This window comes from Vigna unguiculata, chromosome 2, assembly GCF_037176805.1.
Source record: "Vigna unguiculata cultivar grain cowpea cultivar isolate G323 ecotype 2 chromosome 2, ASM3717680v1, whole genome shotgun sequence".
Taxonomy (NCBI): domain Eukaryota; kingdom Viridiplantae; phylum Streptophyta; class Magnoliopsida; order Fabales; family Fabaceae; genus Vigna; species Vigna unguiculata.
The window spans coordinates 31753693-31775211 of NC_140793.1; the positions used below are offsets into that span (position 1 = coordinate 31753693).

At 30.3% G+C, this 21519-nt stretch overlaps 2 protein-coding genes, 2 long non-coding RNA genes and 1 other non-coding gene across 7 annotated transcripts; 2 read left to right on the plus strand and 3 right to left on the minus strand.

Moving 5' to 3' along the window:
* Window positions 1–958: 958 nt before the first annotated feature.
* On the minus strand, window positions 959–1032 carry TRNAI-UAU (transfer RNA isoleucine (anticodon UAU)). The gene has a single exon. It is a non-coding gene; the product is annotated as a tRNA-Ile (tRNA).
* A 1250-nt stretch (window positions 1033–2282) lies between these two features.
* On the plus strand, window positions 2283–5893 carry LOC114173503 (MIP18 family protein (DUF59)). Its single transcript, XM_028057953.2, has 5 exons — window positions 2283–2479; window positions 2593–2698; window positions 2781–2880; window positions 5031–5076; window positions 5455–5893. Exons 1-5 carry the CDS (start codon window positions 2377–2379, stop codon window positions 5553–5555), a joined length of 456 nt encoding a protein of 151 aa, XP_027913754.1. The 5' UTR covers window positions 2283–2376; the 3' UTR covers window positions 5556–5893.
* Window positions 5894–13294: 7401 nt separating this feature from the next.
* On the minus strand, window positions 13295–13819 carry LOC146888515 (uncharacterized). The gene is made up of 2 exons (XR_014993090.1): window positions 13454–13819; window positions 13295–13387 (listed from the first exon to the last, which is right to left on the minus strand). It is a non-coding gene; the product is annotated as an uncharacterized LOC146888515 (long non-coding RNA).
* Window positions 13820–14447: 628 nt separating this feature from the next.
* On the minus strand, window positions 14448–15290 carry LOC114173597 (uncharacterized). The gene is made up of 2 exons (XR_003602526.2): window positions 15048–15290; window positions 14448–14960 (listed from the first exon to the last, which is right to left on the minus strand). It is a non-coding gene; the product is annotated as an uncharacterized LOC114173597 (long non-coding RNA).
* Window positions 15291–20188: 4898 nt separating this feature from the next.
* On the plus strand, window positions 20189–21094 carry LOC114173324 (late embryogenesis abundant protein). Of its 3 annotated transcripts, none has more exons than XM_085670178.1 (3): window positions 20189–20424; window positions 20587–20736; window positions 20829–21094. In XM_085670178.1, the coding sequence occupies exons 1-3, from the start codon at window positions 20249–20251 to the stop codon at window positions 20890–20892; spliced, it is 390 nt and encodes a 129-aa protein (XP_085526304.1). In that variant the 5' UTR covers window positions 20189–20248; the 3' UTR covers window positions 20893–21094. The 3 variants fall into 3 exon arrangements, with proteins under 3 accessions (XP_085526304.1, XP_027913426.2, XP_027913425.2); XM_028057625.2 differs by having other exon boundaries at window positions 20190–20424; window positions 20587–20714; XM_028057624.2 differs by having other exon boundaries at window positions 20191–20424; window positions 20587–20714; window positions 20819–21094.
* Window positions 21095–21519: the final 425 nt, after the last annotated feature.

Genomic DNA, 21519 nt, shown 5'->3' on the forward strand with positions numbered 1-21519 from the left:
TATAAAATTAAATATTTTTATTTTTTTAGTTCTCACATCATTCATCATGTTGTTTCTATAATTTTTTTTTTATTATGTATAATCATTGTATATAAGATAATGAATTTAGTTTTTTAATATGAAATATTTTTTATGCATTCTTAGGTATCTTGTAGGTAATATGTTGCTATTGTGCTTTAACTATAATCTTCGTAGATATTGTTTCTTTTCTTTGACTAGGTAGACTAATTTTAATTATTTCGATAGAAAATGAATACAAATTATTATGAATAAATAAATAATTTTTTTATTTTGTTCATCTCAAAAAAGAAATATTTTGCTCATCACAAATACGAATTAGTATGCGGGCCCGTAGACAACTAACGGGAAGGGACAAGCAAAAGAATAAATCTGATATTACACTGCACGGCTGACCAAAACAGACCGGAGTGGTCCGCTTTGTCATCCCTATTTAATATTATCCAAAATATTATCTAATATTTAATATTTAAATGTGATCGATTACTCCATCAAAGTTTTTTATGTTGTCATCTCAAGTAAATACAAATGTTTTATTACAAAATTCACCTATGAAAGGTTTCTTCACATGACTAGAGTTCTATCAATATTATTTTAACAATAATTTTCTTTACTACTTAGCTAATTTTCTTATATGTGAGACACAAAATTGTTACATTTTTTACTTTATTGATAATAAGGGTCTCTCTTTTTTTTTTTTCAGACACAAATTCTGACATATTTATATTTAGTCTTTATTGTATCTAACAATTATTTTCTCACCAAGATACTTCCCATCTTTATTTACCAATTGATTTTGACTTTAAAACTTTTCAATACTGAACTTAATGATTATGTTTCAATTCTCAACTTTCTTTACTCTCTCCACATGCAACAATAATTATTGAATTTAAACAATAAATAAAACCAGGAAAAAAAAGAAAAAAAGTAAAATCAAATCTGGTCCCGGCGGGGCTCGAACCCGCGACCTTCGGCTCATAAGACCAACGCTCTAACCAACTGAGCTACGGGACCTTCACATTTATTTTAGAATAGATTAAGTATATGAATCTATGACACCGAAGTCTAAATCTAAGTAAGAAACGTACCTACTCATATTTTACTAACTTCCAAAATGGCCACACGCACACAGGATACCTTATGAATTACTCGTTAACATGAAATTATATTTTTGTTCATTAACTTATGTTAAATTGTTATTTAAATCTTTAACAACTTTTTTAAATATTATTTCCCTACTTTGTGGGTTTAAAGAAACATTAATCTTCTTTGTCTTTAATATCAAATAAAGAATACAGAATGTTTTTTTCTTTTTTATTCTCTTTTATTTCATTTCTTCGCTTTTATTTTTCGCAAGCAAAAGAAAGTTGAACTAAATTTAGATTTAATTATTTGTCTAGGTTATACAATAAACATTTTAAATTTAAAAATTAATTTCAAATTTTACACATATTATTTTACTTCTTTATTTTTAATGCATTTTAGTTTTTTTCATCTATACCTATATATCTATCTATTTCTATAGAAAGAATATCTTATTTTATTTTGCTGTCTACATTTTTATTCTTAATTTTACTTTTTAATAAATAATTATTTTACCATTTGTACTTTTTAAATTAGTGTTTTGATAGATTTAATTGTGTCACTCAATTAATTTTTTTAAAAAGAATAATTTTTAAACTAAAATAAAAATAAGTATATTTAATAAATTTAAGAAATTATTTATTTTTATTTTAACAGTTAAAAAAGATGAACACGGGATTAATATATATATATATATATATATATATATATATATATATATATATATATATATATATATATATATATATATATATATTGTACTTGTTTCTAGGATAAAATAGGTTAGTTAGAACATTAATCTATCGAGAGTTTCTGCAACTAACGCAAATAAAACAAAGTTTTTTTGTCTGGTGTGAAATACGAAAAAGGATCCAAAGGATGAGCAGAAAAAAACAAAAAAACAACGAGGTAAAGATAAATAATAAAAAAAAGAGAGAGTATTATTGAAAATACATAAATTTGAGGTAGTCAGATATAAAGTTTAAACAGTTTGTACTCAATAACTTTGAGAATCTGCAAGAATTGACAAACAAAAATATTTATTTAATAAATAAATAAGAGAAAATTAGTGACCTGTATAAAGAAAAAAAAAACTTAAATATTTATTTAATAAATAAAAATATTAAAATATTTTTAGATTTCTGAGATATTTAATATATAAAATAGAGGAACTATAGCAGGTGGGCGGTTTAAGAAGTAAAAGAAAGAAAAGAGTGGAAGAAATGGTTGGTGAGTTTTGCGCGTGGGAGTGAGAGTGACAGTGGAAAGAAAGGGATGACGCTGGGTCTGATCAATGCAAACCCCGTGGTTCACGCCAAGAAGGAGCGAATCGCTCGTTCCGAAGATCCTCACGCCGTTGATCCTCTCGATATTTATGATATCCTTTTTTTCTTTTCTACGCTTTTCATTTCCAAATTTTGGCTGCGCTATTTCTTGTCATCGCGTCAACTTGATGCTAAACTCTTGAGATCCTTGACTTCGCTTTGACAAATTTCGTGAGGGATATTCGGGATCCCGAACATCCTTATTCCTTGGAACAACTCAGTGTTCTGTCCGAGGAATCAATCACCGTCGATGACAAATTAGGCCGAATTCTGTGAGTTTCAAATTCCTCAGCTTCTCTTTCTAGGATTTATTAATTTATTGGTTTTGTTCACTTTTCAATTATCTTTGCTTAGGATAACGTTTACGCCGACCGTTCAGCACTGTAGCATGGCCACGGTTATTGGTCTCTGCCTGAGAGTGAAACTGAAGCACTACTTTCCTCCTCATTACAAAGTTTGTTCCCTGCTATTCCTTTTCGCTTCTGCATGCTTTTTATTTTCTCAATTGTTGATCTATCATGTTATGTATGAGGTGTCTTGTTTGTGGGTTGCATATCCTGCTTTCTTTTTTTGTTTATTTTTGAAGCTTAAGAGCTTGTTGGGAATTGATGACGTGTAAAGTGTGAAAAAAACGGGAGAAGAAACTGGAAAATAAATGGAGCAAATAGGTTTTTGTTGGCTTAAACTTCCTGTTCTCTGGAATTTCAATCTAATGCATTCACACAATCAATTAAAACTGTTGGATGAAGATGGTTAAGTCGTAGTTTCTAAATCAAACTTTTAATTATGTGCCCAAGGATTTTAACCATTCAGGAAGTATGTCAATTTTGAAATGCATTCTGTCAAGCTTAGTGAACCACTGGATGAAGATCAGAGGACTCATATTTAATCCTTAAAATATGTATCCGAGATTTAACTCCGTGAATGCTTCGCATCTGAATCGGGTTCAATATTTTACCTATGCAGATTTGTCAATTTTGTTGTGTTGTGATTGGTTTGGTTTGATAGATAAAGGTGAAATGTGCATTATTCCTACGCAGATCGCCTGGAAAAAGTGTTGTATTTCTTTTTCATTTCAGTATATTAAGATATTCGCTCCATCAAAATATAAAGAAGGTATTTTTATTTGTCTTTTCCTTCGTATATAAATTATGGGACCTGGGTCCATTTCCATTATGCATATTGACAAGAATTTGACGCCACAAGAATCAGAGTGGTTATGAATCTTGGGGATGGAATAATGAAGATAATCATTGAGTGAATTGGATTCTAACTTATTAAATAGGGTTGGATATACTGAACAGCATTTGAGTTTGAAGTAGCGGCTGCAATAGCGGACAGAAATGCAGAAAATCATGGCTGGAGCAGGCAGGTTCTACAAGAATGAGCTGCAAAAAACCTATTTTAACCGTGAAATAGCATTGTCTTGGGAGTGGATTTGGGCTTTTACCCCTCCTTTTAGTCAGAACTAGGACTTTACTCTCAGTCACTTGTGTGCACTCTGTTATGAATTAGCACCTACTGTTCTTTAGAGGAACATTCACGCTTTTCCAGCATTTCCTAGCATGGCCAGCTGTGACAGTTTGTTTTCTCCAGTCTCTGCTCTCCATAGTTTCTGTGTATCCATGAAACCACGGTTTTAAATAGTGCAATACAGAAGCATAGAGAGCTGTAGCAGCCATATCAGATGGGATAGCAGGGCCATGTGTTGATTCCGAAAAGAGCTTTATGAACAGAGAAGTTAAGACTTTTTTGGAGGGGTGGGGGCTAATTTTGGGATTTAAATTTTGGTTTAGAAGATGACGGTTGATGCTTCCTAACTTGTAAACTTGTATTTGACTTTTTTATGTTTATTTACATGTGGCCTTTGTTTAAGCACTTATGACTTTTATTGTTAATTATGAGTCTATTTGGATAAATTTCACTACAAATACTTTTAGAAAAAGCTAATATGAGAAGGTTTTTATAAATTAGTTTGTGCCAAGTTAATTTTACTTTACATACAGATCTTAGCTTTTTTTCTCTCCTGAGAATGTTTATAGAGAAATTTATACAACCAGTCTCTCAATGACTTGAATTTTGAGTAATTTTTATCATTTTGGAGAATTTATATGTAGTTTATATTATATAAACCAGACAGAAATTTTCATAATAGCTACTATCCTGCTATAGCACTTTTGAGGCTGGCTGCCACATACCACGATTTGATCTAAAACACTGCCTGAGACCTCTGCACCATTTTCTGCCAAACCTGTTTGTAGTGAAGTGTAACCTTTACTGCCTTGCTTTGTTCTGTCCCTTGTTATTTGTTATTTTCTCTAAAACAGGTCTATCATCTCCTTGTCTTGTGCTAACTTCTAAGTTTTACGCTTGATTTTTTTGTTTTGGTTCTTATTGATAAGAACAGTGGTCATCCAAATATATTGCAAGCATTTAGGATTGGCTTTTACGGTTGGTGGTTTGTTAGTTCCCCTTGCTCCTTCAGGCTTTCTTTCTTTTCATGTTGATTTTAGTTCTCGATGCTGAAAATTCATTTCTATTCTGCTTAGATTGTCTCCTGTCTGATAATTATCCCATCCATTATTCTAATTTTTCTTTTGGCAGGTGGACATCAAGGTTTCACCTGGATCTCATGCTGACGAAGAATCTGGTGAGGTTTATAATTTGCTAAAATAACGACATTTAAGACTTTTCCCGTGGCAAAATTTGACATGATTTAGTCATGTTCATATCTTGTAGATTTGATGGACATTTATTAGATAGAAGGATCTATATAATGTCTATTAAGAGAGAATTTGAACATGACTAGTCCTGTAAATGAGATGATCCATTCCTAACATCAAGACTTTTCCTCTCTTTTCTTCAACTTTTTAACCTTCTCATTTAGGCCTTTTCCTCTCCGAAACCACTATGCCCGTCAACTTCATGACACTTTTACTTTACCCCTGTACCTCACTGAGAAACAACAGTTTCCTTTGGATTCCTTTCTTCCTACAACATAATAATTCTTGAAATCTTCCTCTTGCAGTCAACAAGCAGTTAAATGATAAAGAAAGAGTTGCTGCTGCCTTGGAGAATCCCAACCTCCGCCAGCTTGTGGATGAGTGCCTCTACTCCAATGAACTGTGAGCAACGAGACATAATACATCAATAACTATTGTACAGGGCATTTACCTCTTATGATGTTATAAAAAGTAGTTCATATGTATGGAAATTAGTTGGATGGTGTGTACCTTTCGAGAGGCTTTATCTCTTCGACTCCCAACTTCTTCACATTGGATGTAGCATGTGATAATGTATGTAGATCAAGTTAGGCATCATCATGTCATACCTTTGTACCTTCCACTACAGAATGTGCTGAAACAGTCTTTTTTATGGGTTGACCCGGTCTTTACCACTCATAGTTCATGCCATGACGTTTAATTTGTTTTGGTGGAAATTAAGCATTATATCTTTTCCGTGACAAAGGATAATTATATTTACAGATATATGTCGCATCATGTTTAATTATTTTAATTGAGTTGGCCGCGTTGTTTTGCTGTCTCTTGCTATTTAATGCCGATGCTTCTCCAAGTGCTGTTTGTCTCGTAAACATTCTGGTACCGCAACCTATGATTTCCTATGTCACATACGTTTGACATATATGGTCAATGCGGTTTCGTCTGCTACAGAAAAATGGATTTTATTTTTCGTGATGTGAGGTTGCTCAATGACAGGTAAGGAACATCCATGATTCACGATAAGGGCACGTTTAGAAACACATTATTAGCCTGTAAACATGGGCTAATAAATTTCGTAGCTTTTGAGGATATCATGTCATCAATTGCTGAGGCGTGAGCCCGATTTTTTCTTCATACTCCTCTTAGCCTCTTGCAACTTAGCTCTTGATACCAATCTTACAGTCAATCATAACACATCACAGGATGTAATGTAATGCACTCGATCACTTTGAGGTTACTTCGGTAATTGGAACATTGTGAATTTTGAGATGGAATATCAATGGTGGCGAACGAAACCTTAAACGCATCATATTTGTATTTTTTTACTGAATAAAAAAGTTCAATCAGAATTGGCAACTAATTTCTAGATTATAATTGCACTTTTAAGATCGTAATTTTTCTGAATTCTTCAGACCAAGGTCTGAAGGCAAGACTTGAGTCTGAACCTCCATGATCCAGTCTAACATTTCATTCTCCTTAGACTTGCTTTTCCTATCGTCAACTCGGCAACACAATGTTTGATTTTGAGGATTGAATTCCACCACCCGGAAAAAGTCAAAGCCAACAATTTAAGCAAAACAGAGCATGGATCAAAGCGATATGTATTAATGTATTACTATATTTAATATTTTGCAAACACTAAAGTCACATCAATCAATGAATCAACCCCCATTACGCATAGTGCGGATTGGGACGCATCAATTGAATAATATCCTTCCAGAACGGACTCTCTATTTCCTTTTCAGACGAAAGAATCTCCAACCAAATAAATGTAGAAATCTCCAAAACAATTAATCATCCCACCATTTCCCAAGTACCATAATTCCAGGAACTCAACCAATTTTGGAACCAAACAGAAAATAACAGACCAGAAGTCTAGGTTGATGGAGTTCAGCAGAAGTTTCAGGTTGTCGAAGTCACACCGAATACCGTTTTCATCAGAATATGTAACATCGGAATGTGGCTACGAGAGAATCTCTCAGTCGGTGAGGCTAAGTGGTGAACATGATTTCAGTGAAAAGTACAAGAAAAATAAAAGGGGTGCGGGGCTTCTTGGTAAAGTTTTCTCCTTTGCGAGAATTTCATCTCCCCAGGAAGAGCCTAATAAGGTGGCGGAGAGGGTGGTAAAGAAGGAGAAGAAACGCTCTTCTTGGCTTCCCGATCCAGATAAACGGTGGCCAATTCAGGGATGGTGATATGTGTTCTGTTTCTTTCTGGTTTTTGTGTTTCAAGGATTTGTAATCGAATCTTCTCTGTGTTGTTTCATATTTACTTTTGTGGATTCATCTTTGCTTTTCTGTGTCAGTTCGTCTGTACATGTTAACATTCTGCAGATTCATAATTCAGTGATTATAACAGAGAAATTAGTGAAGGAATATCTGTTATGTTTTGTGGAAATTAGTGTAGTCATCTAAGATTTGAGTTGTCTTGTTAAATTGTTCTGTCATCTGAAGAATATAAGATTACCAATCGGATAATCTTAACTCTTACGATTGCAGTTAAAATATTGGCTTAAATACTTTTTTCGTACTCAATTTCGTAGTGTTTATTGTGGATAATTTTCATTTTGATAGAATGTTTAAAATGATCATCATTTTTTACTGAATGTTTAAAATGGTCCTCATTTTCGCAATTCGTGTTTTGTTTGGTCCTTCTCTGTGATGCCGTTTAAATTAGTAACAGAGTACTGTACAGGTGACACTATTTGTACTTTGTTGTATTGGAATGTGTTACATGTACTGTGCAGATGCTAATTAACGTTAACTTTTCAATTTAGGAGAAATTTTGTTGGATTGCAGTCGCGCTTTTTCTCGTTGGAGGCGATTTCTTCATCTTCGTCTTTCTTGAGCTCGGATTTACAGAGGAAACAACTAATACTTGTCATTTCATCATTGGATTGTAGTCGCGCTTTTCATCTCAATTTTCCACTTAATCATCATCACCGAGGTAGGTGGGTTTAGGGTTTTCTGGATTGTGTTTGCTTAGGGTTTTCGTAATTCTATTTTGGAGTTTGTTTATGCTTGGATTGTTGTGATGTTTTGCATGGTTTCTAAATTACCACACCTGTACAGTAGTAACACACCCTGATGCAACGTAATACAAACAGTGTCACATGTATAGTGCTCCGTTACTGATTTAAACGACGTCACAGAAAATGACCAAATAAAACACGAATTGCGAAAATGATGACCATTTTAAACATTCGATAAAAATGAGGACCATTTAACTTCAAGATGAGGATCATCCGCAACAAACACTACAAAAATAGGATGAAAAAGGTATTTAAACCTAAAATATTTAACTTAAAACATTATTCAATTTCTTGGACTAAAGTTTAATTTTGTCTTTCATGTTTAAAATTGATATTCTTAATTCATATAATTTAAAATAAATATTGAATTTTTCTGTCCAAATATTTCATATTTAAATACATTGAAATAAATATTTATTGATCTGAATATAATGTATTTTTTAATTATATTTGAAATATAAGATTTCTGAAATTACAAATACTAAAAAAGTTGGTTTTAAATTTGAAGACCCAAAATAAACTTATTCCGAATCTTAAAAACTACAAGAATGTATAAATCTAATTTTTTAACTTGAAATTAAATCATGTATGCGTGAGAAAGTCCCTCTGCTCTGCTCTACAAATAGTATGTTCTGAATTTAAACACGCATGTAAAAAACTATTAATGATATGATTTATTTTTGAAAAAATTGTAAAAAAAATATATAAAAAAGTGAGAGCACTTAAAATAACTTTACGTGAGTTTTTTTTTTTATCATTTTAAGTGTAAAAGATTACAAAAATAGTAATTAACCACTTTCGTCTCTTTAAGCGGTTTATTACATTGATGTTTGGTACTAAAATATGTCAAATAAGATTTTAACATATAAATAAATTCATGAACTTAATTTTTATTATCAATTTATTATATAAATATACTCTGGTCACATTTTTTTTTAATTTTGAATTGATATGATACTTTTGAATCATACTTTGAAAATACTTTTTTTTTCTTCATTTTAGAAATTAATGTAAAAATATGGTATAAATTCAAAGACCAAAATGACATTTTTTTTTCTTTAAAAAAACTACGACCTCTCTCACTTTAGTCTTTGTATACCTTCCTTTTGTCTTTATTTTTAGTTTATTTTTGCGAAATTTACTTACGAAAGTCGATTGATGCTAAACAACACTATTATTTAAAAAAATGAACTTAAGAAATTAAAAGAAAAATACTTTAAAAATTGATATTCAAATTAAATTAGAGTCTATTGTAATACATTCAAATTCAATTAAGCAATCACTTTCTAATCTTGACATTAGGTTAAATATGTTTTTGATTTCTCAAGTTTTAGTGAATTTTGAATTTAGTTTCTCTTTGAAATTTTATATAGCAATTTAATCTTTCATATTTAGAAATACATGCATTTAGTTCTTTTTATCGAATTTTGTTAACTTTATTTGACATTTTAAATGCATTTTATGATAATATTTAAATTAACATTGAAGCAAAAATGTGTCGAACGGTGTAAATAAGTAAATAATTCAAATACTATCATGAAATACACTTGAAACGTCATATAAACTTCATAAAAATTGGTTAAAAGGACTAAATTCACGTATTTTAAAAAAATGAATGACTAAATTGGTCAAAATTTTTGAAGAATTACTAATTTCAAATTTTACTGAAATTTGAGAGACCAAAAACATATTTAACCCTTATAATAATTCTGGAAAAAAAAAAACAAGTAAATAATTACACCTTATCGTTACTATCAAAGTTTATTTTCTAACGCATCCTAGCATCAACACATACGAGGATTGAGCTCCATACCCTCTTCCACAAATTGTATCACTTACATTAACATCTTCAATGAACAATTACAACCTTTGCTAATTTATAGCAAAAAATAAATAGAAACAGTGCAAATATACATAAACAAAAAAGTAGTCGATTTAAAAGCAACCCAAAAACTTCATATAACATCCTAATACCTCTAGTCAATTTCTTCCGTAAACAAAAGGCTGTTTGAATCCTATACAATATAATGTGTTGTGTGTTTCTGTATAAACAAATATTAAATATATTTTTACTTTCTAAGGTAAATTGGAATTAGTTTATCTTTAAAAATTTTATCTAATTTAGTTCTCTAACTTTATAAATATATAACTTTAGTTATTTTTATCAAATTTTGTTAATTTTATTTGATATTTTAAAATTTTTTTTAATGATAATTTGATTTTATACTATTTAACATATTTTCATTTTAGTGTAGCTTAAAAATAATTTAAAATATTAAATAAACTAAACAAAATTGGATTAAAATAACTAAATTTATCCATTTTTAAAATTGAAAGACTAGATTAAACCAAAATTTTAAAATTGAAAGACTAAATTAAACCAAAATTTTAATATAAAGTTATTATAATTTTAAAGTAACGAAAGCATTTGTTATCCTGTATCCATGTTATTTATGAACATTCACACATTCCTAACAGAAACTATGCAGAAGATATGAATTGAACTGGGAGGATTTAGGTATATAACTAATAATATAACATTGTTATCATTGAGACCTTGCTTTCGCCCTGGGAATCTAATTTCAGTCTCACTTTTACATTTGACTCAAGAATCAGACAGTGAAACAAATCGGTATCAAAGTCCTTCATGAATAAATCAATTCAAGGAAAATCAATGAAATCAAAGTAGAAAGATAAATAGATGTAATCAAACCTAAATCTGATAAGAGAATAAATGAATGTAGACAAGATACGAACCAGCAGTATACAATGAACGGCACAGAGCAGAGTTTCGAAATTCTGACATTTTCAAGAGAAATTGAAATTCTGTAATAATTTTCGTAAATTTTTTACCAATATTTAACATTCATTTTAAGTACACAATACACTTCAAATTTTTAATAAACTATAATTTTCTACAAAAATAAAAATATTATTGTAAACAAATTTAAATACATTATTTTCTGCAAAGAATGTTTACGAGATGGTTGATAAAATTAAATTATTTTATCAAATGAAAAATGACTTATTATTACATGATAATAAGTTCTAATTAAATTTGTAGATAATTCAAAGAAAGTGGTTTTAAAATATATAACTTTCTTTAAAACGGAAAATTTTTATTTATGTAAGAGTTATTTACAAATACAAATAATAAAAATAATTACGTGTTTTTAGATTAACAAATAATATTGTTTAATAAAAAAATGTTTTTCAATTCTTCAAATATATAACTAAAATCACACCGTTTTTTTAATCAACATTATTAGTGAAATATATAACTAAAATTAATTAAAAAATAATAAAACCAAGAAAAATAATACACTCCCGTATTAAAGAGCGAAATTTTCTACCCCTTGTACTTTCTGTTTCTTCAAAATCACTTCTATGTTTAAAAATGTTTCCAATTCAAACTAATTTCATACAGCGTATTTCATTTTTATAAATTTAAAATCAATTTATGTTATAAATGTAAAAGGGTGGTATTATTACTTTCATTAAAAGCATATTGAAAAAGATAAAACATTTCACATTTAATTTGAATGCAAAAGGATGGTATCAATTTATAATTTTAAAGTACTATTTTCTTTTTCTAAATAAAAGAGCCTTAAAAGTACTATTTTAAAATTTAAATAGCTAAGAAAACTCTACCTTAAAGAGTACCAAACACCTTATAATCTTTATATTCAAAATTTATGTAAAAGTGATAATATACCAATTTTTTAATAAATTTAATCACATTTCATTATTTCTTAAAATAATCTGTCAGTTTTTCATTTTCACTTTTGGCTAAATTATAATAAAATAGGAACATAAGAAGCATCTACGAAAACCTTCAAAATCAAAAGCGAAACTAAACCAAAAAAAAAGTAATTCGTGTAAAATTGCCATCTACTTACCTTATACTAAGTTAAAAAAGCACAAGTATATACAAATCTAGATCAAGCATTATAATTAGATCAGGGTGGATTCGAACCACCATCCTACCAGAGCATAAGGTCGCCATTAGACGAAATGCTCTGATCGCTCTACCGTTTTGAGCTTACAGATCTATCATTCAATTAAATAATTACAATTATAACTACCAAAAAACTACCCTTCTTAAACAAGACAAACATCCAACACAACTAACTTTCATTATATTCAGAAAATAAGGTCTCAGGTTGAAAAACAAGTTTTACTTTGTGTATAATGTATATAATAAAATATGGCTTTCAATAATTATACTTTCAAATATGCCAAAAAATTTAGCCAACGACTTGGGTTACTCAGCAAACATTCTACTTCCATGATATAATTTTTTCATAATTCCACTTCTCATTTCAAGAGTAATTTTATTAATATATAAAAAACAGTAATTAGAAAGTAACAACTATTTTTAACATCTCCAAAACAAAAGCTATTTTCGGCAATATTGACGTTAATCTATTGAGGAAGTGAATGCTCGCCTTTAATAGTAATTATGGCACATCATTCAACTGGCTCCAAAATTATAAATATTACTAATTTTAAATAGAATATTCTTTTATTAAATATTGTCGGTCAATAACATTATAATATTTTGATTGCACTAGAAAAATATTGATTATGGTGTAAAAAAATTTGAGAATACAAAAGATAGATAATTGGGACATAAATTCCTAAATAATACTAGCAAGAAACATACTTATAACTCTTCAACAAGATAGAAAAACATAAGCCACCCTACGAATTATTCAACACAACGCGCACAAGCACCTTGACAATCAAAAGTTCCGCATTATAAAGATAGCAGATAAATTAATTAGATAACTCATATGTAAGGCAGAAACCAAAAGTTTAATGGCAAACACAGCTGATTTTATCTTTGAAGATAACACAAATTAAGTGCAGTAAGCAGTATCTGAATAAGATTTCTCTAACAAAACTATAAATATATACTACCCATGTTTCATAAATAAACATAACTAACCGTAGTATTAAAATAACTTAATAATAGAATTTTTGAACAGTACTACTGACAACATGAATTAGCCTTCCATGTGTGTAACCAATTGACGATAATACAAATTAAGTGCAGTAAGCAGTATCTTAATAAGTTTTCTCTAACAAATAACTATAAATATATACTACCTATGTTTCATAAACAAAATAACGGTAGTATTAAAATAACTTAATAATTGAATTTTTGAACAGTACTACTGACAACATGATTTATCAACAATAACAAACTAAAAATGGACATCTTAATAATGACAATGTAAATAAGGTAAACGATGAGAGGATTCAATAACAACATCGCAACTCAATTCGGAAAATGAATGCAAACTAAATTAACTTGGAAGAAAAATATACTTTCCGTGTAGAGTGCCGAAATCATCTTCACGTTAAAAATACAAGCATAGATCAGAATCTTCTGCAATCCACAAGATAATTTCATCACAATCGCATTCTCCTACCCCGTGATATTTCCCCAGCGGAAGCCATATAGCGTCTTTACGTAATTGAAGACGGATACTTCGATGTTAGCCAGAAGATCTCATTGGCAAAGCATAACAATGCTACAATCCTCAAATAATTCGCTTTGAAAATAAGCTATTTCTGCATTACAAATATTGACTGCCGAAGCTGAACTTATTACATGTTATCAAATTTACAAGTATATGGTACTAAACCGGCAATACTACATGTGATCAATCTTTATAAGCAGATGTCACCAGATTAACCCACCTCAAGTGAAATAAAACAATAATGAACATTAACAAAATGACAATAGTACTGCTGCGCTATTTCAATAAAGCATTATTTTATTCGATAAGACAGTAATAAGGAAGAAAGTAATTATTAAATAAGCATGAATCGACGTTTATAGATAAGACAGTATTAATGAGGAAAGTAATTATTAAATAGGCATGGATCGACGTTAATAGTATCGAGTACCATCGTTGATTCATGAAAACTGGCTTAATGACTGCTTAAAATAAATAATTCATAATTAAAATACCTTCGAAAACAAAGACCCCGTTTTACCTTTTAGAATGTAACTACTGATGAACTCCACCTAGCATCTTCTGCCTATAAGATTACCAAAAAGCTCAGATTGACATTATTCACATTACCAACCTTTTAAATCAAATTAACGGAAGATGACACAAATTATTCGATCTGTTGACTACTGAACCTGGAACGATGCTGTTTAAATTTTAAAAACAAGTATACGGTTGTTATCTTATCTTTAATTATTTGAATTGAAATATCTAACCTTTTGATTGTAAATTGATAAATAATACCTTTTGGTTGAAGCGAATCCTCTGTTGAATCCCTCTGGTGCAGAGATGTATAACGGAGTGGAGCGACAGAGAAAGGTAATAATAAAAGGCATAACGAAAGAGAGCACAGCACACACCACACGAGGGAGAGATCCCGGGCAACTCCCGTGCGATCTCTCCCGAAACCAACAAAACTTTTTTTATTAACAATTATTTGACCTGCCAAGCAAGCGCACCTGACATGGCAAAGGTCGGATGACAAGATCACTCAGGACTCCCAACCCCAAACGACTCAGCGTTTTGAGGTCATTCATCCCGAAATCTCCTACATCCACATATTTCCACCTGAAAGCTTCACATCATACAATAATTTTACATCTGAGACCAGCAACATATGCAGCCTAGCAAGTAACACTGCTTCTTCAACAATCCAAATCATCCGATACAAGCATCCATACATAACGATCGAAGGAGCATCGGCAAATGGATCCATCAATCTATAGTTGGATCAGCTTTCATCCCATGGATTATCTACCTGCAAAAAACACCTCAAGAGGCTTGGCATATACAAAGACCAAAGGACTCTCCCACGACACAAGCAAGACGAACAAGAAGCGCAAACCTCTATGCATAGATCTGTGCCTCCATGCATCGGATCTATGAAAAACGCCGATAATATAAATTGAAGATAACAAATCAAGACGCTAATAACGTAAGACCGAACCTAACCGGAGCATAATCCCAACGTGAAGTTGATCGAACCAGGCCGAAACCACCATGGACGTGTAGATCTTGATCAGATCCATCCCGATCCGGTGACGAAAGAAGCATCGGAGGTAAGGAAAATAATAGATCTGAAATTGCAGAGAGTAGGTATGGCAAAAGAGTTTATGAAGATAAGGCTGAGAAGAAGAGGCGCTGAATGAGAGAAAATAGAGAACCCTAAGGTTTCTTTTATAATGGAATTCTGGGATCGGACGGCTGAGATTGATTGTGTTGACGGTGGGGATTCTGTGACGTGTAATGTTAGGTGCGGCTCATTTATCGGTGGGGCAAAGCTGTTTGTTATCTGTCTCTTTACAATAATAGAGGGGTATTTTTGTAAAAGAAGATCAGCACAATGGCGGTTTGGTGTTTAACCCTACAAGGACGGCAATGACGCGCTGGCTTCCAACTTTTCAAGGTCGCGTGGTCCTTACGCACGATGTGGCCTCAGATTGCGTTATCCTTACGTTCCTACATATATTAAATAATAAATAGTATTTTGTTGACTGACCAGGTCAACAACTTTTTTTATTTGTCTATGAATTAAACTTAAATAAGTTTATAGGTTTTTAATTTATTTTATTTTAAATATTATATTTTTAAAAATGTTTTTTAAACTGTTATCTTAGAAAAATATTAATTATCATTTAATTATATATATTTTTATCATTCATGTATTCTTAATTAGCTTTTATATATATATTTATTTTTATTGTGATCTCAAAATATAAATAAAAAATTATAAATATTTTATGAAAGTGACCAAAATTTATTGGTTTCTAAATAATCTTAAAAGAATATTTAAAAGAAATGAAGGGAACACACTTTAATTTTATTTTGAGTATTTAATCAATATTTGTTCATTATCAATACTCAATAAACTTAATAATTTAGTTTGAATGTATGTTATTATCCATTATTGATGTATGTTAAATGAATCTTTCGTACCTTGGGTTAAGCTGAAGCAATTTAGAATATTGATGGATAATAATATATATTGAGTTTTTTTTTTTATTTGTATTGACCAATGTATTATCATATAGGAAAGAAAATTAATTTCCTATTATAACAAAAAATACTAAGAAATAAAAAATATATAAACTGACTTTTTTTATAATATTTATTTTTAATTTTATTTTTAAATAATTTTTTAAACTAAAATAATTATTATATCAATATTATTTTTAAATAAAAGTTTGTTTAACCTTAATATATTTTTTTAATTTATTCCAAAGTTAACTATTTTTTAATTAAAATATTATTTATAAAATAATTATAAACCACTTAAAATAAAATTATAAAAATAATATATATTCAATTTTATAATAATAATAATAATAGTTTTTTATTTTTTTATTACAATAGAAAAATAACACTCATGCTGTTTTTATTAGTATAATAATAAAAACAATAAATAAGCGTGTTTTAAAAAAAATCTTAAACTATAACTTTATAATATATTAAATACTCAAAATAAAAATTTAATATATAATGGTAACGGGAATTTATTTAAATATAATAGAGATAAATTATATGTCATTACTTTGCATAAAAAATCATATATTTGTTTGATTAATTATGCAATTAAAGAAAAGTTAATTTTTCAATATTACTTCATATTTTCTCATTAAATTAATTATAATTATTTTATATTAATTTAATTCGTGGAAGAGTAGAAAAAAAGAAAATCGATTACTACTCTTTTGAATTATTATTTATCATGAGACACATTGATAATTTAAAAATATAAATATTACAATTTTGAAGTTATTTTTGTAATCTGGTTGACATTTTCAACTTTTGGTGTTTCCACCTTTATATTATTTTTATTTTCTGTTTTTTATCGGATGGTTTGACACTTTGATATTTAAGTCAAGATTAATTCGAGTATAGATTGTAATCATGTATTATCAATCTTATATGAACATTTTATTTATAGTACTCAAGTTACACTCACATTCGATTGAGTTATAAGCCCACATCAGATTGAATAGATTCAGGTTCACAATGGATTGAGTCAGGTAAAACTCACCTTATGCCTAGTTAAGTTGAGCCCACCTCAAGTTGAGTAGAACCAAACTTACCATTGGTTGAATCGGTTGAGTCCACATGTGGTCAAGTTCAGTCGAGTCCACCTGGTCAAGTTTAGTCTAACCTGTCTTTGTCGAGTTGAGTCTGGGCCATCTTGGCTAAATTGAGTCCAATCCATCTCGACCTTAGTTTAGCTGAGCCCACATCAAGCTAAGTTGATTCGTCCAACTTGGATCGAGTCATGTTAAACTCACCTTTGGTTGAGTTGAGCCAAACTCACCTTTAATTGAGTTGAGTTGGATGCACATCAAAATGAGTTGAGTTGGATCCATGTTAGGCTAATAGTTCAAACATGTCATGTTAGTTAGATTACAAAAGTCAAACTCAAATAAGATAATGTTGAGTCGGAACAAAACCAAGTTAGTTAAGGTTGATATACTCAGATAAGTTGGATTGGACACTGACCTTCTTATTAAGTTCCAAATAACTAAAAATATCAATTTATAATTAATAAAAATTATTTGAAATCAACTTGTAATCTAAAATATTATAAATGTGAAAAAATATGTAAGAATTTATTAAAATCTTGAACCAGACTCACTTTAACTCCTATCCTAACTAAGTACGGACTTTGAAGATTTTGTGATATTTTCAATCCAACCATTTGGTAAACCAATAAAACAAAACTTATTTAGGTGTGGTTGAAATTAACTTATAGACTATAGATTAAATTATACCTCAAAACAAAAGTGTACCAATAATCCTAATATAATTATTAAACAATCCATACGTACGTATTTATCTAAATAAAATAAATTATCTTAAGAAAAATATCTCAACCATATAAAAGTGATGGGTTTATATATTTTTGTCAGCATATAAGGTGCAAGTAAAACCATAATTATAATTCGTGAATCATTTAACTAGAAGCAGTTCCAATTTAACAATTAATAATTTTGATTTAAGCATATAACTATATTAAATGTTAAAAAATCATTATTTACAAGAACCGATCTACATCACCCTAATGGTAGTGAAGAATATCCATAGAAAAGAAAAATATTTGTCATAATGCTAAAAATGTACGTTAAACTTTTTACCTATAGTACTAAATTCCCTCTCTATCTCTTATGCATACACACACTGATAAATATAATTCTATATACGAACTAAAGAAATGTAGAATCTAGAATTTATAACCATGATCAATCGACTATTTCAATCTCCATTACTCATAAGATCGCGAAATTATTTTTGGCCTCTTTCAAAAGTTGAGTGTATGCTTATTGATTGCATGGGTATCCGACATCCTATGCCTTCAGTGTGCAACCCGTGTAGCATGTAGGGTCTTCAAATGTAAGTGGCACTCTTTGTCCGAAAAGGGTTTGACAATTTCTCCATTGTTCGTTGCTATGCAACATTTTGCTTTATCTCAAAGGTTTAATTTTCAATCCTGCTCGGCTGGACTCAACAATTTTATGCAACTTATGATAGGCTTGAATAGAATTTTTCAATCTGATTCATGAGCGTTTGAATAAGCAACCTTTTAGGGGTTATTGAACAAGGGAACAAAAAAAATCTCGAACTTCCTATGCTCCATCTCAAAGTAGGTCAGAGTTGGAACAAATATAAGTTTGGTATACTACAAAATTTTAATTAACTTTTAAAGTCGACATTTTCGACCTGGGTCAAAAGTTAAATTAAGTCGAGTCATCTTAGACGAAAGATTGAGGCGAACTGATCCAGGTCGAAGGTTGTAACAGGCCGTTATAGAATGAAATTTGAGATGGATTGTCTTTGGACAGAAGATCAAGATAGACTGTCTCGTGCTGAAGGTTGAGACGAGTAATCTAGGATCGAAGGTAAAGATGAACTGCCTCGCGTCGGTTGGAAATAGTCAAAGTGTGAGTCAAAGTACGTTGGATAGAATAAACAAAGTTAAACAATACATAAAAATAAATACCTATAACACTATTGCCTTAAGATTTTGGGGTAAAAGTGATATCAAATGCCTTACATGTTTAAGACTAATGCCTCATATATCTAGAATCACAATCTCTACTATGACTATAACCAATGATTTAGGTTACTGACCACATAACCATAACCAAAAAAAGAGTCACCATATGAAAGAAAAATAATCAAAATCCCACATTGAATAAAATAAACAAACTATATATAAAAAATTATAAGTCGTGACAAACTAATGATGGAAAAGAATTGTCCTAGATATTTTATCCCTTCAAATAGAATTATTTTGTTTATAATTTTTTAATGAGAAATGATAATAGTATATATTTTTGTTTTCATTAAAATAAACTTATACGCATATTAATTAGTTATCAAAGCATGTAAACAAGAGTATATTTATTTAAAGTTTGTACACTTAATTAGATTTCAGTAAAATACTATTGAGAAAAAAAAAATGTTTTTAATCCTTAAAATTGAGTGTGTAAAAACAGTTACACTTTTTTTTCCTTGAAATTAGAGTTATTAAAATTTATCTATCTAGGTATATCGGGAAGTTTCCATATTTTTATACTTTTAATATTTCACCCCAACTCATCAAGCTGAATTCTTTAACATTTTTGTTTGAGAACACAAAGGTAAATCAGAATGAGATCATCTGCAACATGTCTTAGTTCAGTCAAGCCGATCCATGGATGTCTTATTTTATAATTGCAATTTACAAACAAATACAGAAAGCCATGAATTTGAACTCTTTGCATACCAAGAAAGAAAGAAGCATTTAGAATAGAATACATATTCTTCACAGTGATGGACGTGGCGTTTATGAGTTGTTACACAATGAATTGAAATATTCTTTGCATGAAGAAGGCTCAACAGCCTCAACGCGACACGTGAGGGTCTGTGAGAAGGACAAGCGTCCAAAGCACACCACATGTCATGTCATGAAACTGCTTCATGTTTTTTCTGAAGCATGTGAACCAGAGGATTAATAGGATTTGCACTGTTCGAAATTATAGGACTATCACAAGATCCATTCATCTCAAAATAGAAAAAGCAATGCTTCACTCCATCAAAACGGTTTTAACCTATCAACACTTTTCACTCCCACGCTCCCTCTCTTCCAACCTCGGTCGGGAAGCTTCTGCAGTCAGATTCTGCACCAAACCTGATAGTAACAGCAGAGATCATAACATGGACAAGAGTCAGAAACCTAGTGAGGAAACTAAACATGGGTGAGTTCAAATAACATGTTCGATTTCATTCATTACCATGTTTGATTCTATAACACATCATGAGACGCATTTTATATGATCTTAGATTAGACGATAAGTGAAAGATAATCACTGGATTCTTGATTATACTGAAATGAGTTAATTATGATAAATATTATGAAGAGATGCGATGTCTCATTCGTTTGGGGAAGGGTACTCTACGAGGTGTGATGAAGAAGGGTTTGGAGGAATTTATGGTGGAAAACAATGCATGCCTAAGACGGATGAGTGCGTACATGAAAATCACCCAGGTTTAGTTTTCTTATCAGACATGTATGTATAATTTCCTCCTGTGTTTTTTTTTTTGGTCTTAATTATTGGGTTCTTTTTTTTTTTGGTATGTATATGCATGAAGCTTATGACAGGACGCAGGGAAGTGAGGTGAAGGAGAAGGAAAAAGCGAGGAATCAGCCCAGTGCCAACGCATAATTAGGTTATCTATGAGGAGGGATTTATCCATGTAGCATGCTATGATATTGTTGTTGTTCATTTTTACTTTTCTGCTCTGTTTGGCTTTTAACTTGGAACCAAAATAGACTGTTGTATTATGTATTGCATTATGTATTGTTGTTATCTTCTTTGTGGTGCACGCATTGATTTTTTCAGTGACTCGGAGCAACATGATTTGTCAGACCATTTTTCCCCCTTCACAAGTATATCATATAAAACAAATCATATAGCTAAATCATATGACCTGTATATATATTATCTTTTTTCCTTCTTGCACAACACGGTAGTCTTTTTTCGATGTAAACTGAACTAGGTATCTATTTTTTAAAATTGTTTTCATCGTTCCCTTAATTGACTGAATTAGAGGGGCAGTTGAAAGATTGATAGTGACTGTTTTCTGGAGAGGAATAAAACTAATGAAAATTTTAAAATTACAAAAAATAACATGAGAAATTAAAGAGGGAGAGAAAAGGTCAAGAATATATTTGAGAGAATAAAGAAATAAATAAACGGTGCAAATTTGTGGATTTTAATAATGCAGGTAATGCACTTAATGTGTATTATACAGAGAGCGAGATGATCAAATTTGCCCCTGGTATCTAATAA

What these genes read in the sequence shown, in the direction of transcription:
- LOC114173324 (XM_085670178.1), top strand. Translation starts at nt 20,249, where the DNA reads ATGCTTCACTCCATCAAAACGGTTTTAACCTATCAACACTTTTCACTC. An exon ending in AGTGAGGAAACTAAACATGG is followed by an intron (nt 20,425 to 20,586) that starts GTGAGTTCAAAT and finishes AATATTATGAAG; the next exon opens with AGATGCGATGTCTCATTCGT. An exon ending in TTAGTTTTCTTATCAGACAT is followed by an intron (nt 20,737 to 20,828) that starts GTATGTATAATT and finishes AGCTTATGACAG; the next exon opens with GACGCAGGGAAGTGAGGTGA.
- LOC114173503 (XM_028057953.2), top strand. Translation starts at nt 2,377, where the DNA reads ATGACGCTGGGTCTGATCAATGCAAACCCCGTGGTTCACGCCAAGAAG. An exon ending in GACAAATTAGGCCGAATTCT is followed by an intron (nt 2,699 to 2,780) that starts GTGAGTTTCAAA and finishes ATCTTTGCTTAG; the next exon opens with GATAACGTTTACGCCGACCG. An exon ending in TCATGCTGACGAAGAATCTG is followed by an intron (nt 5,077 to 5,454) that starts GTGAGGTTTATA and finishes TTCCTCTTGCAG; the next exon opens with TCAACAAGCAGTTAAATGAT.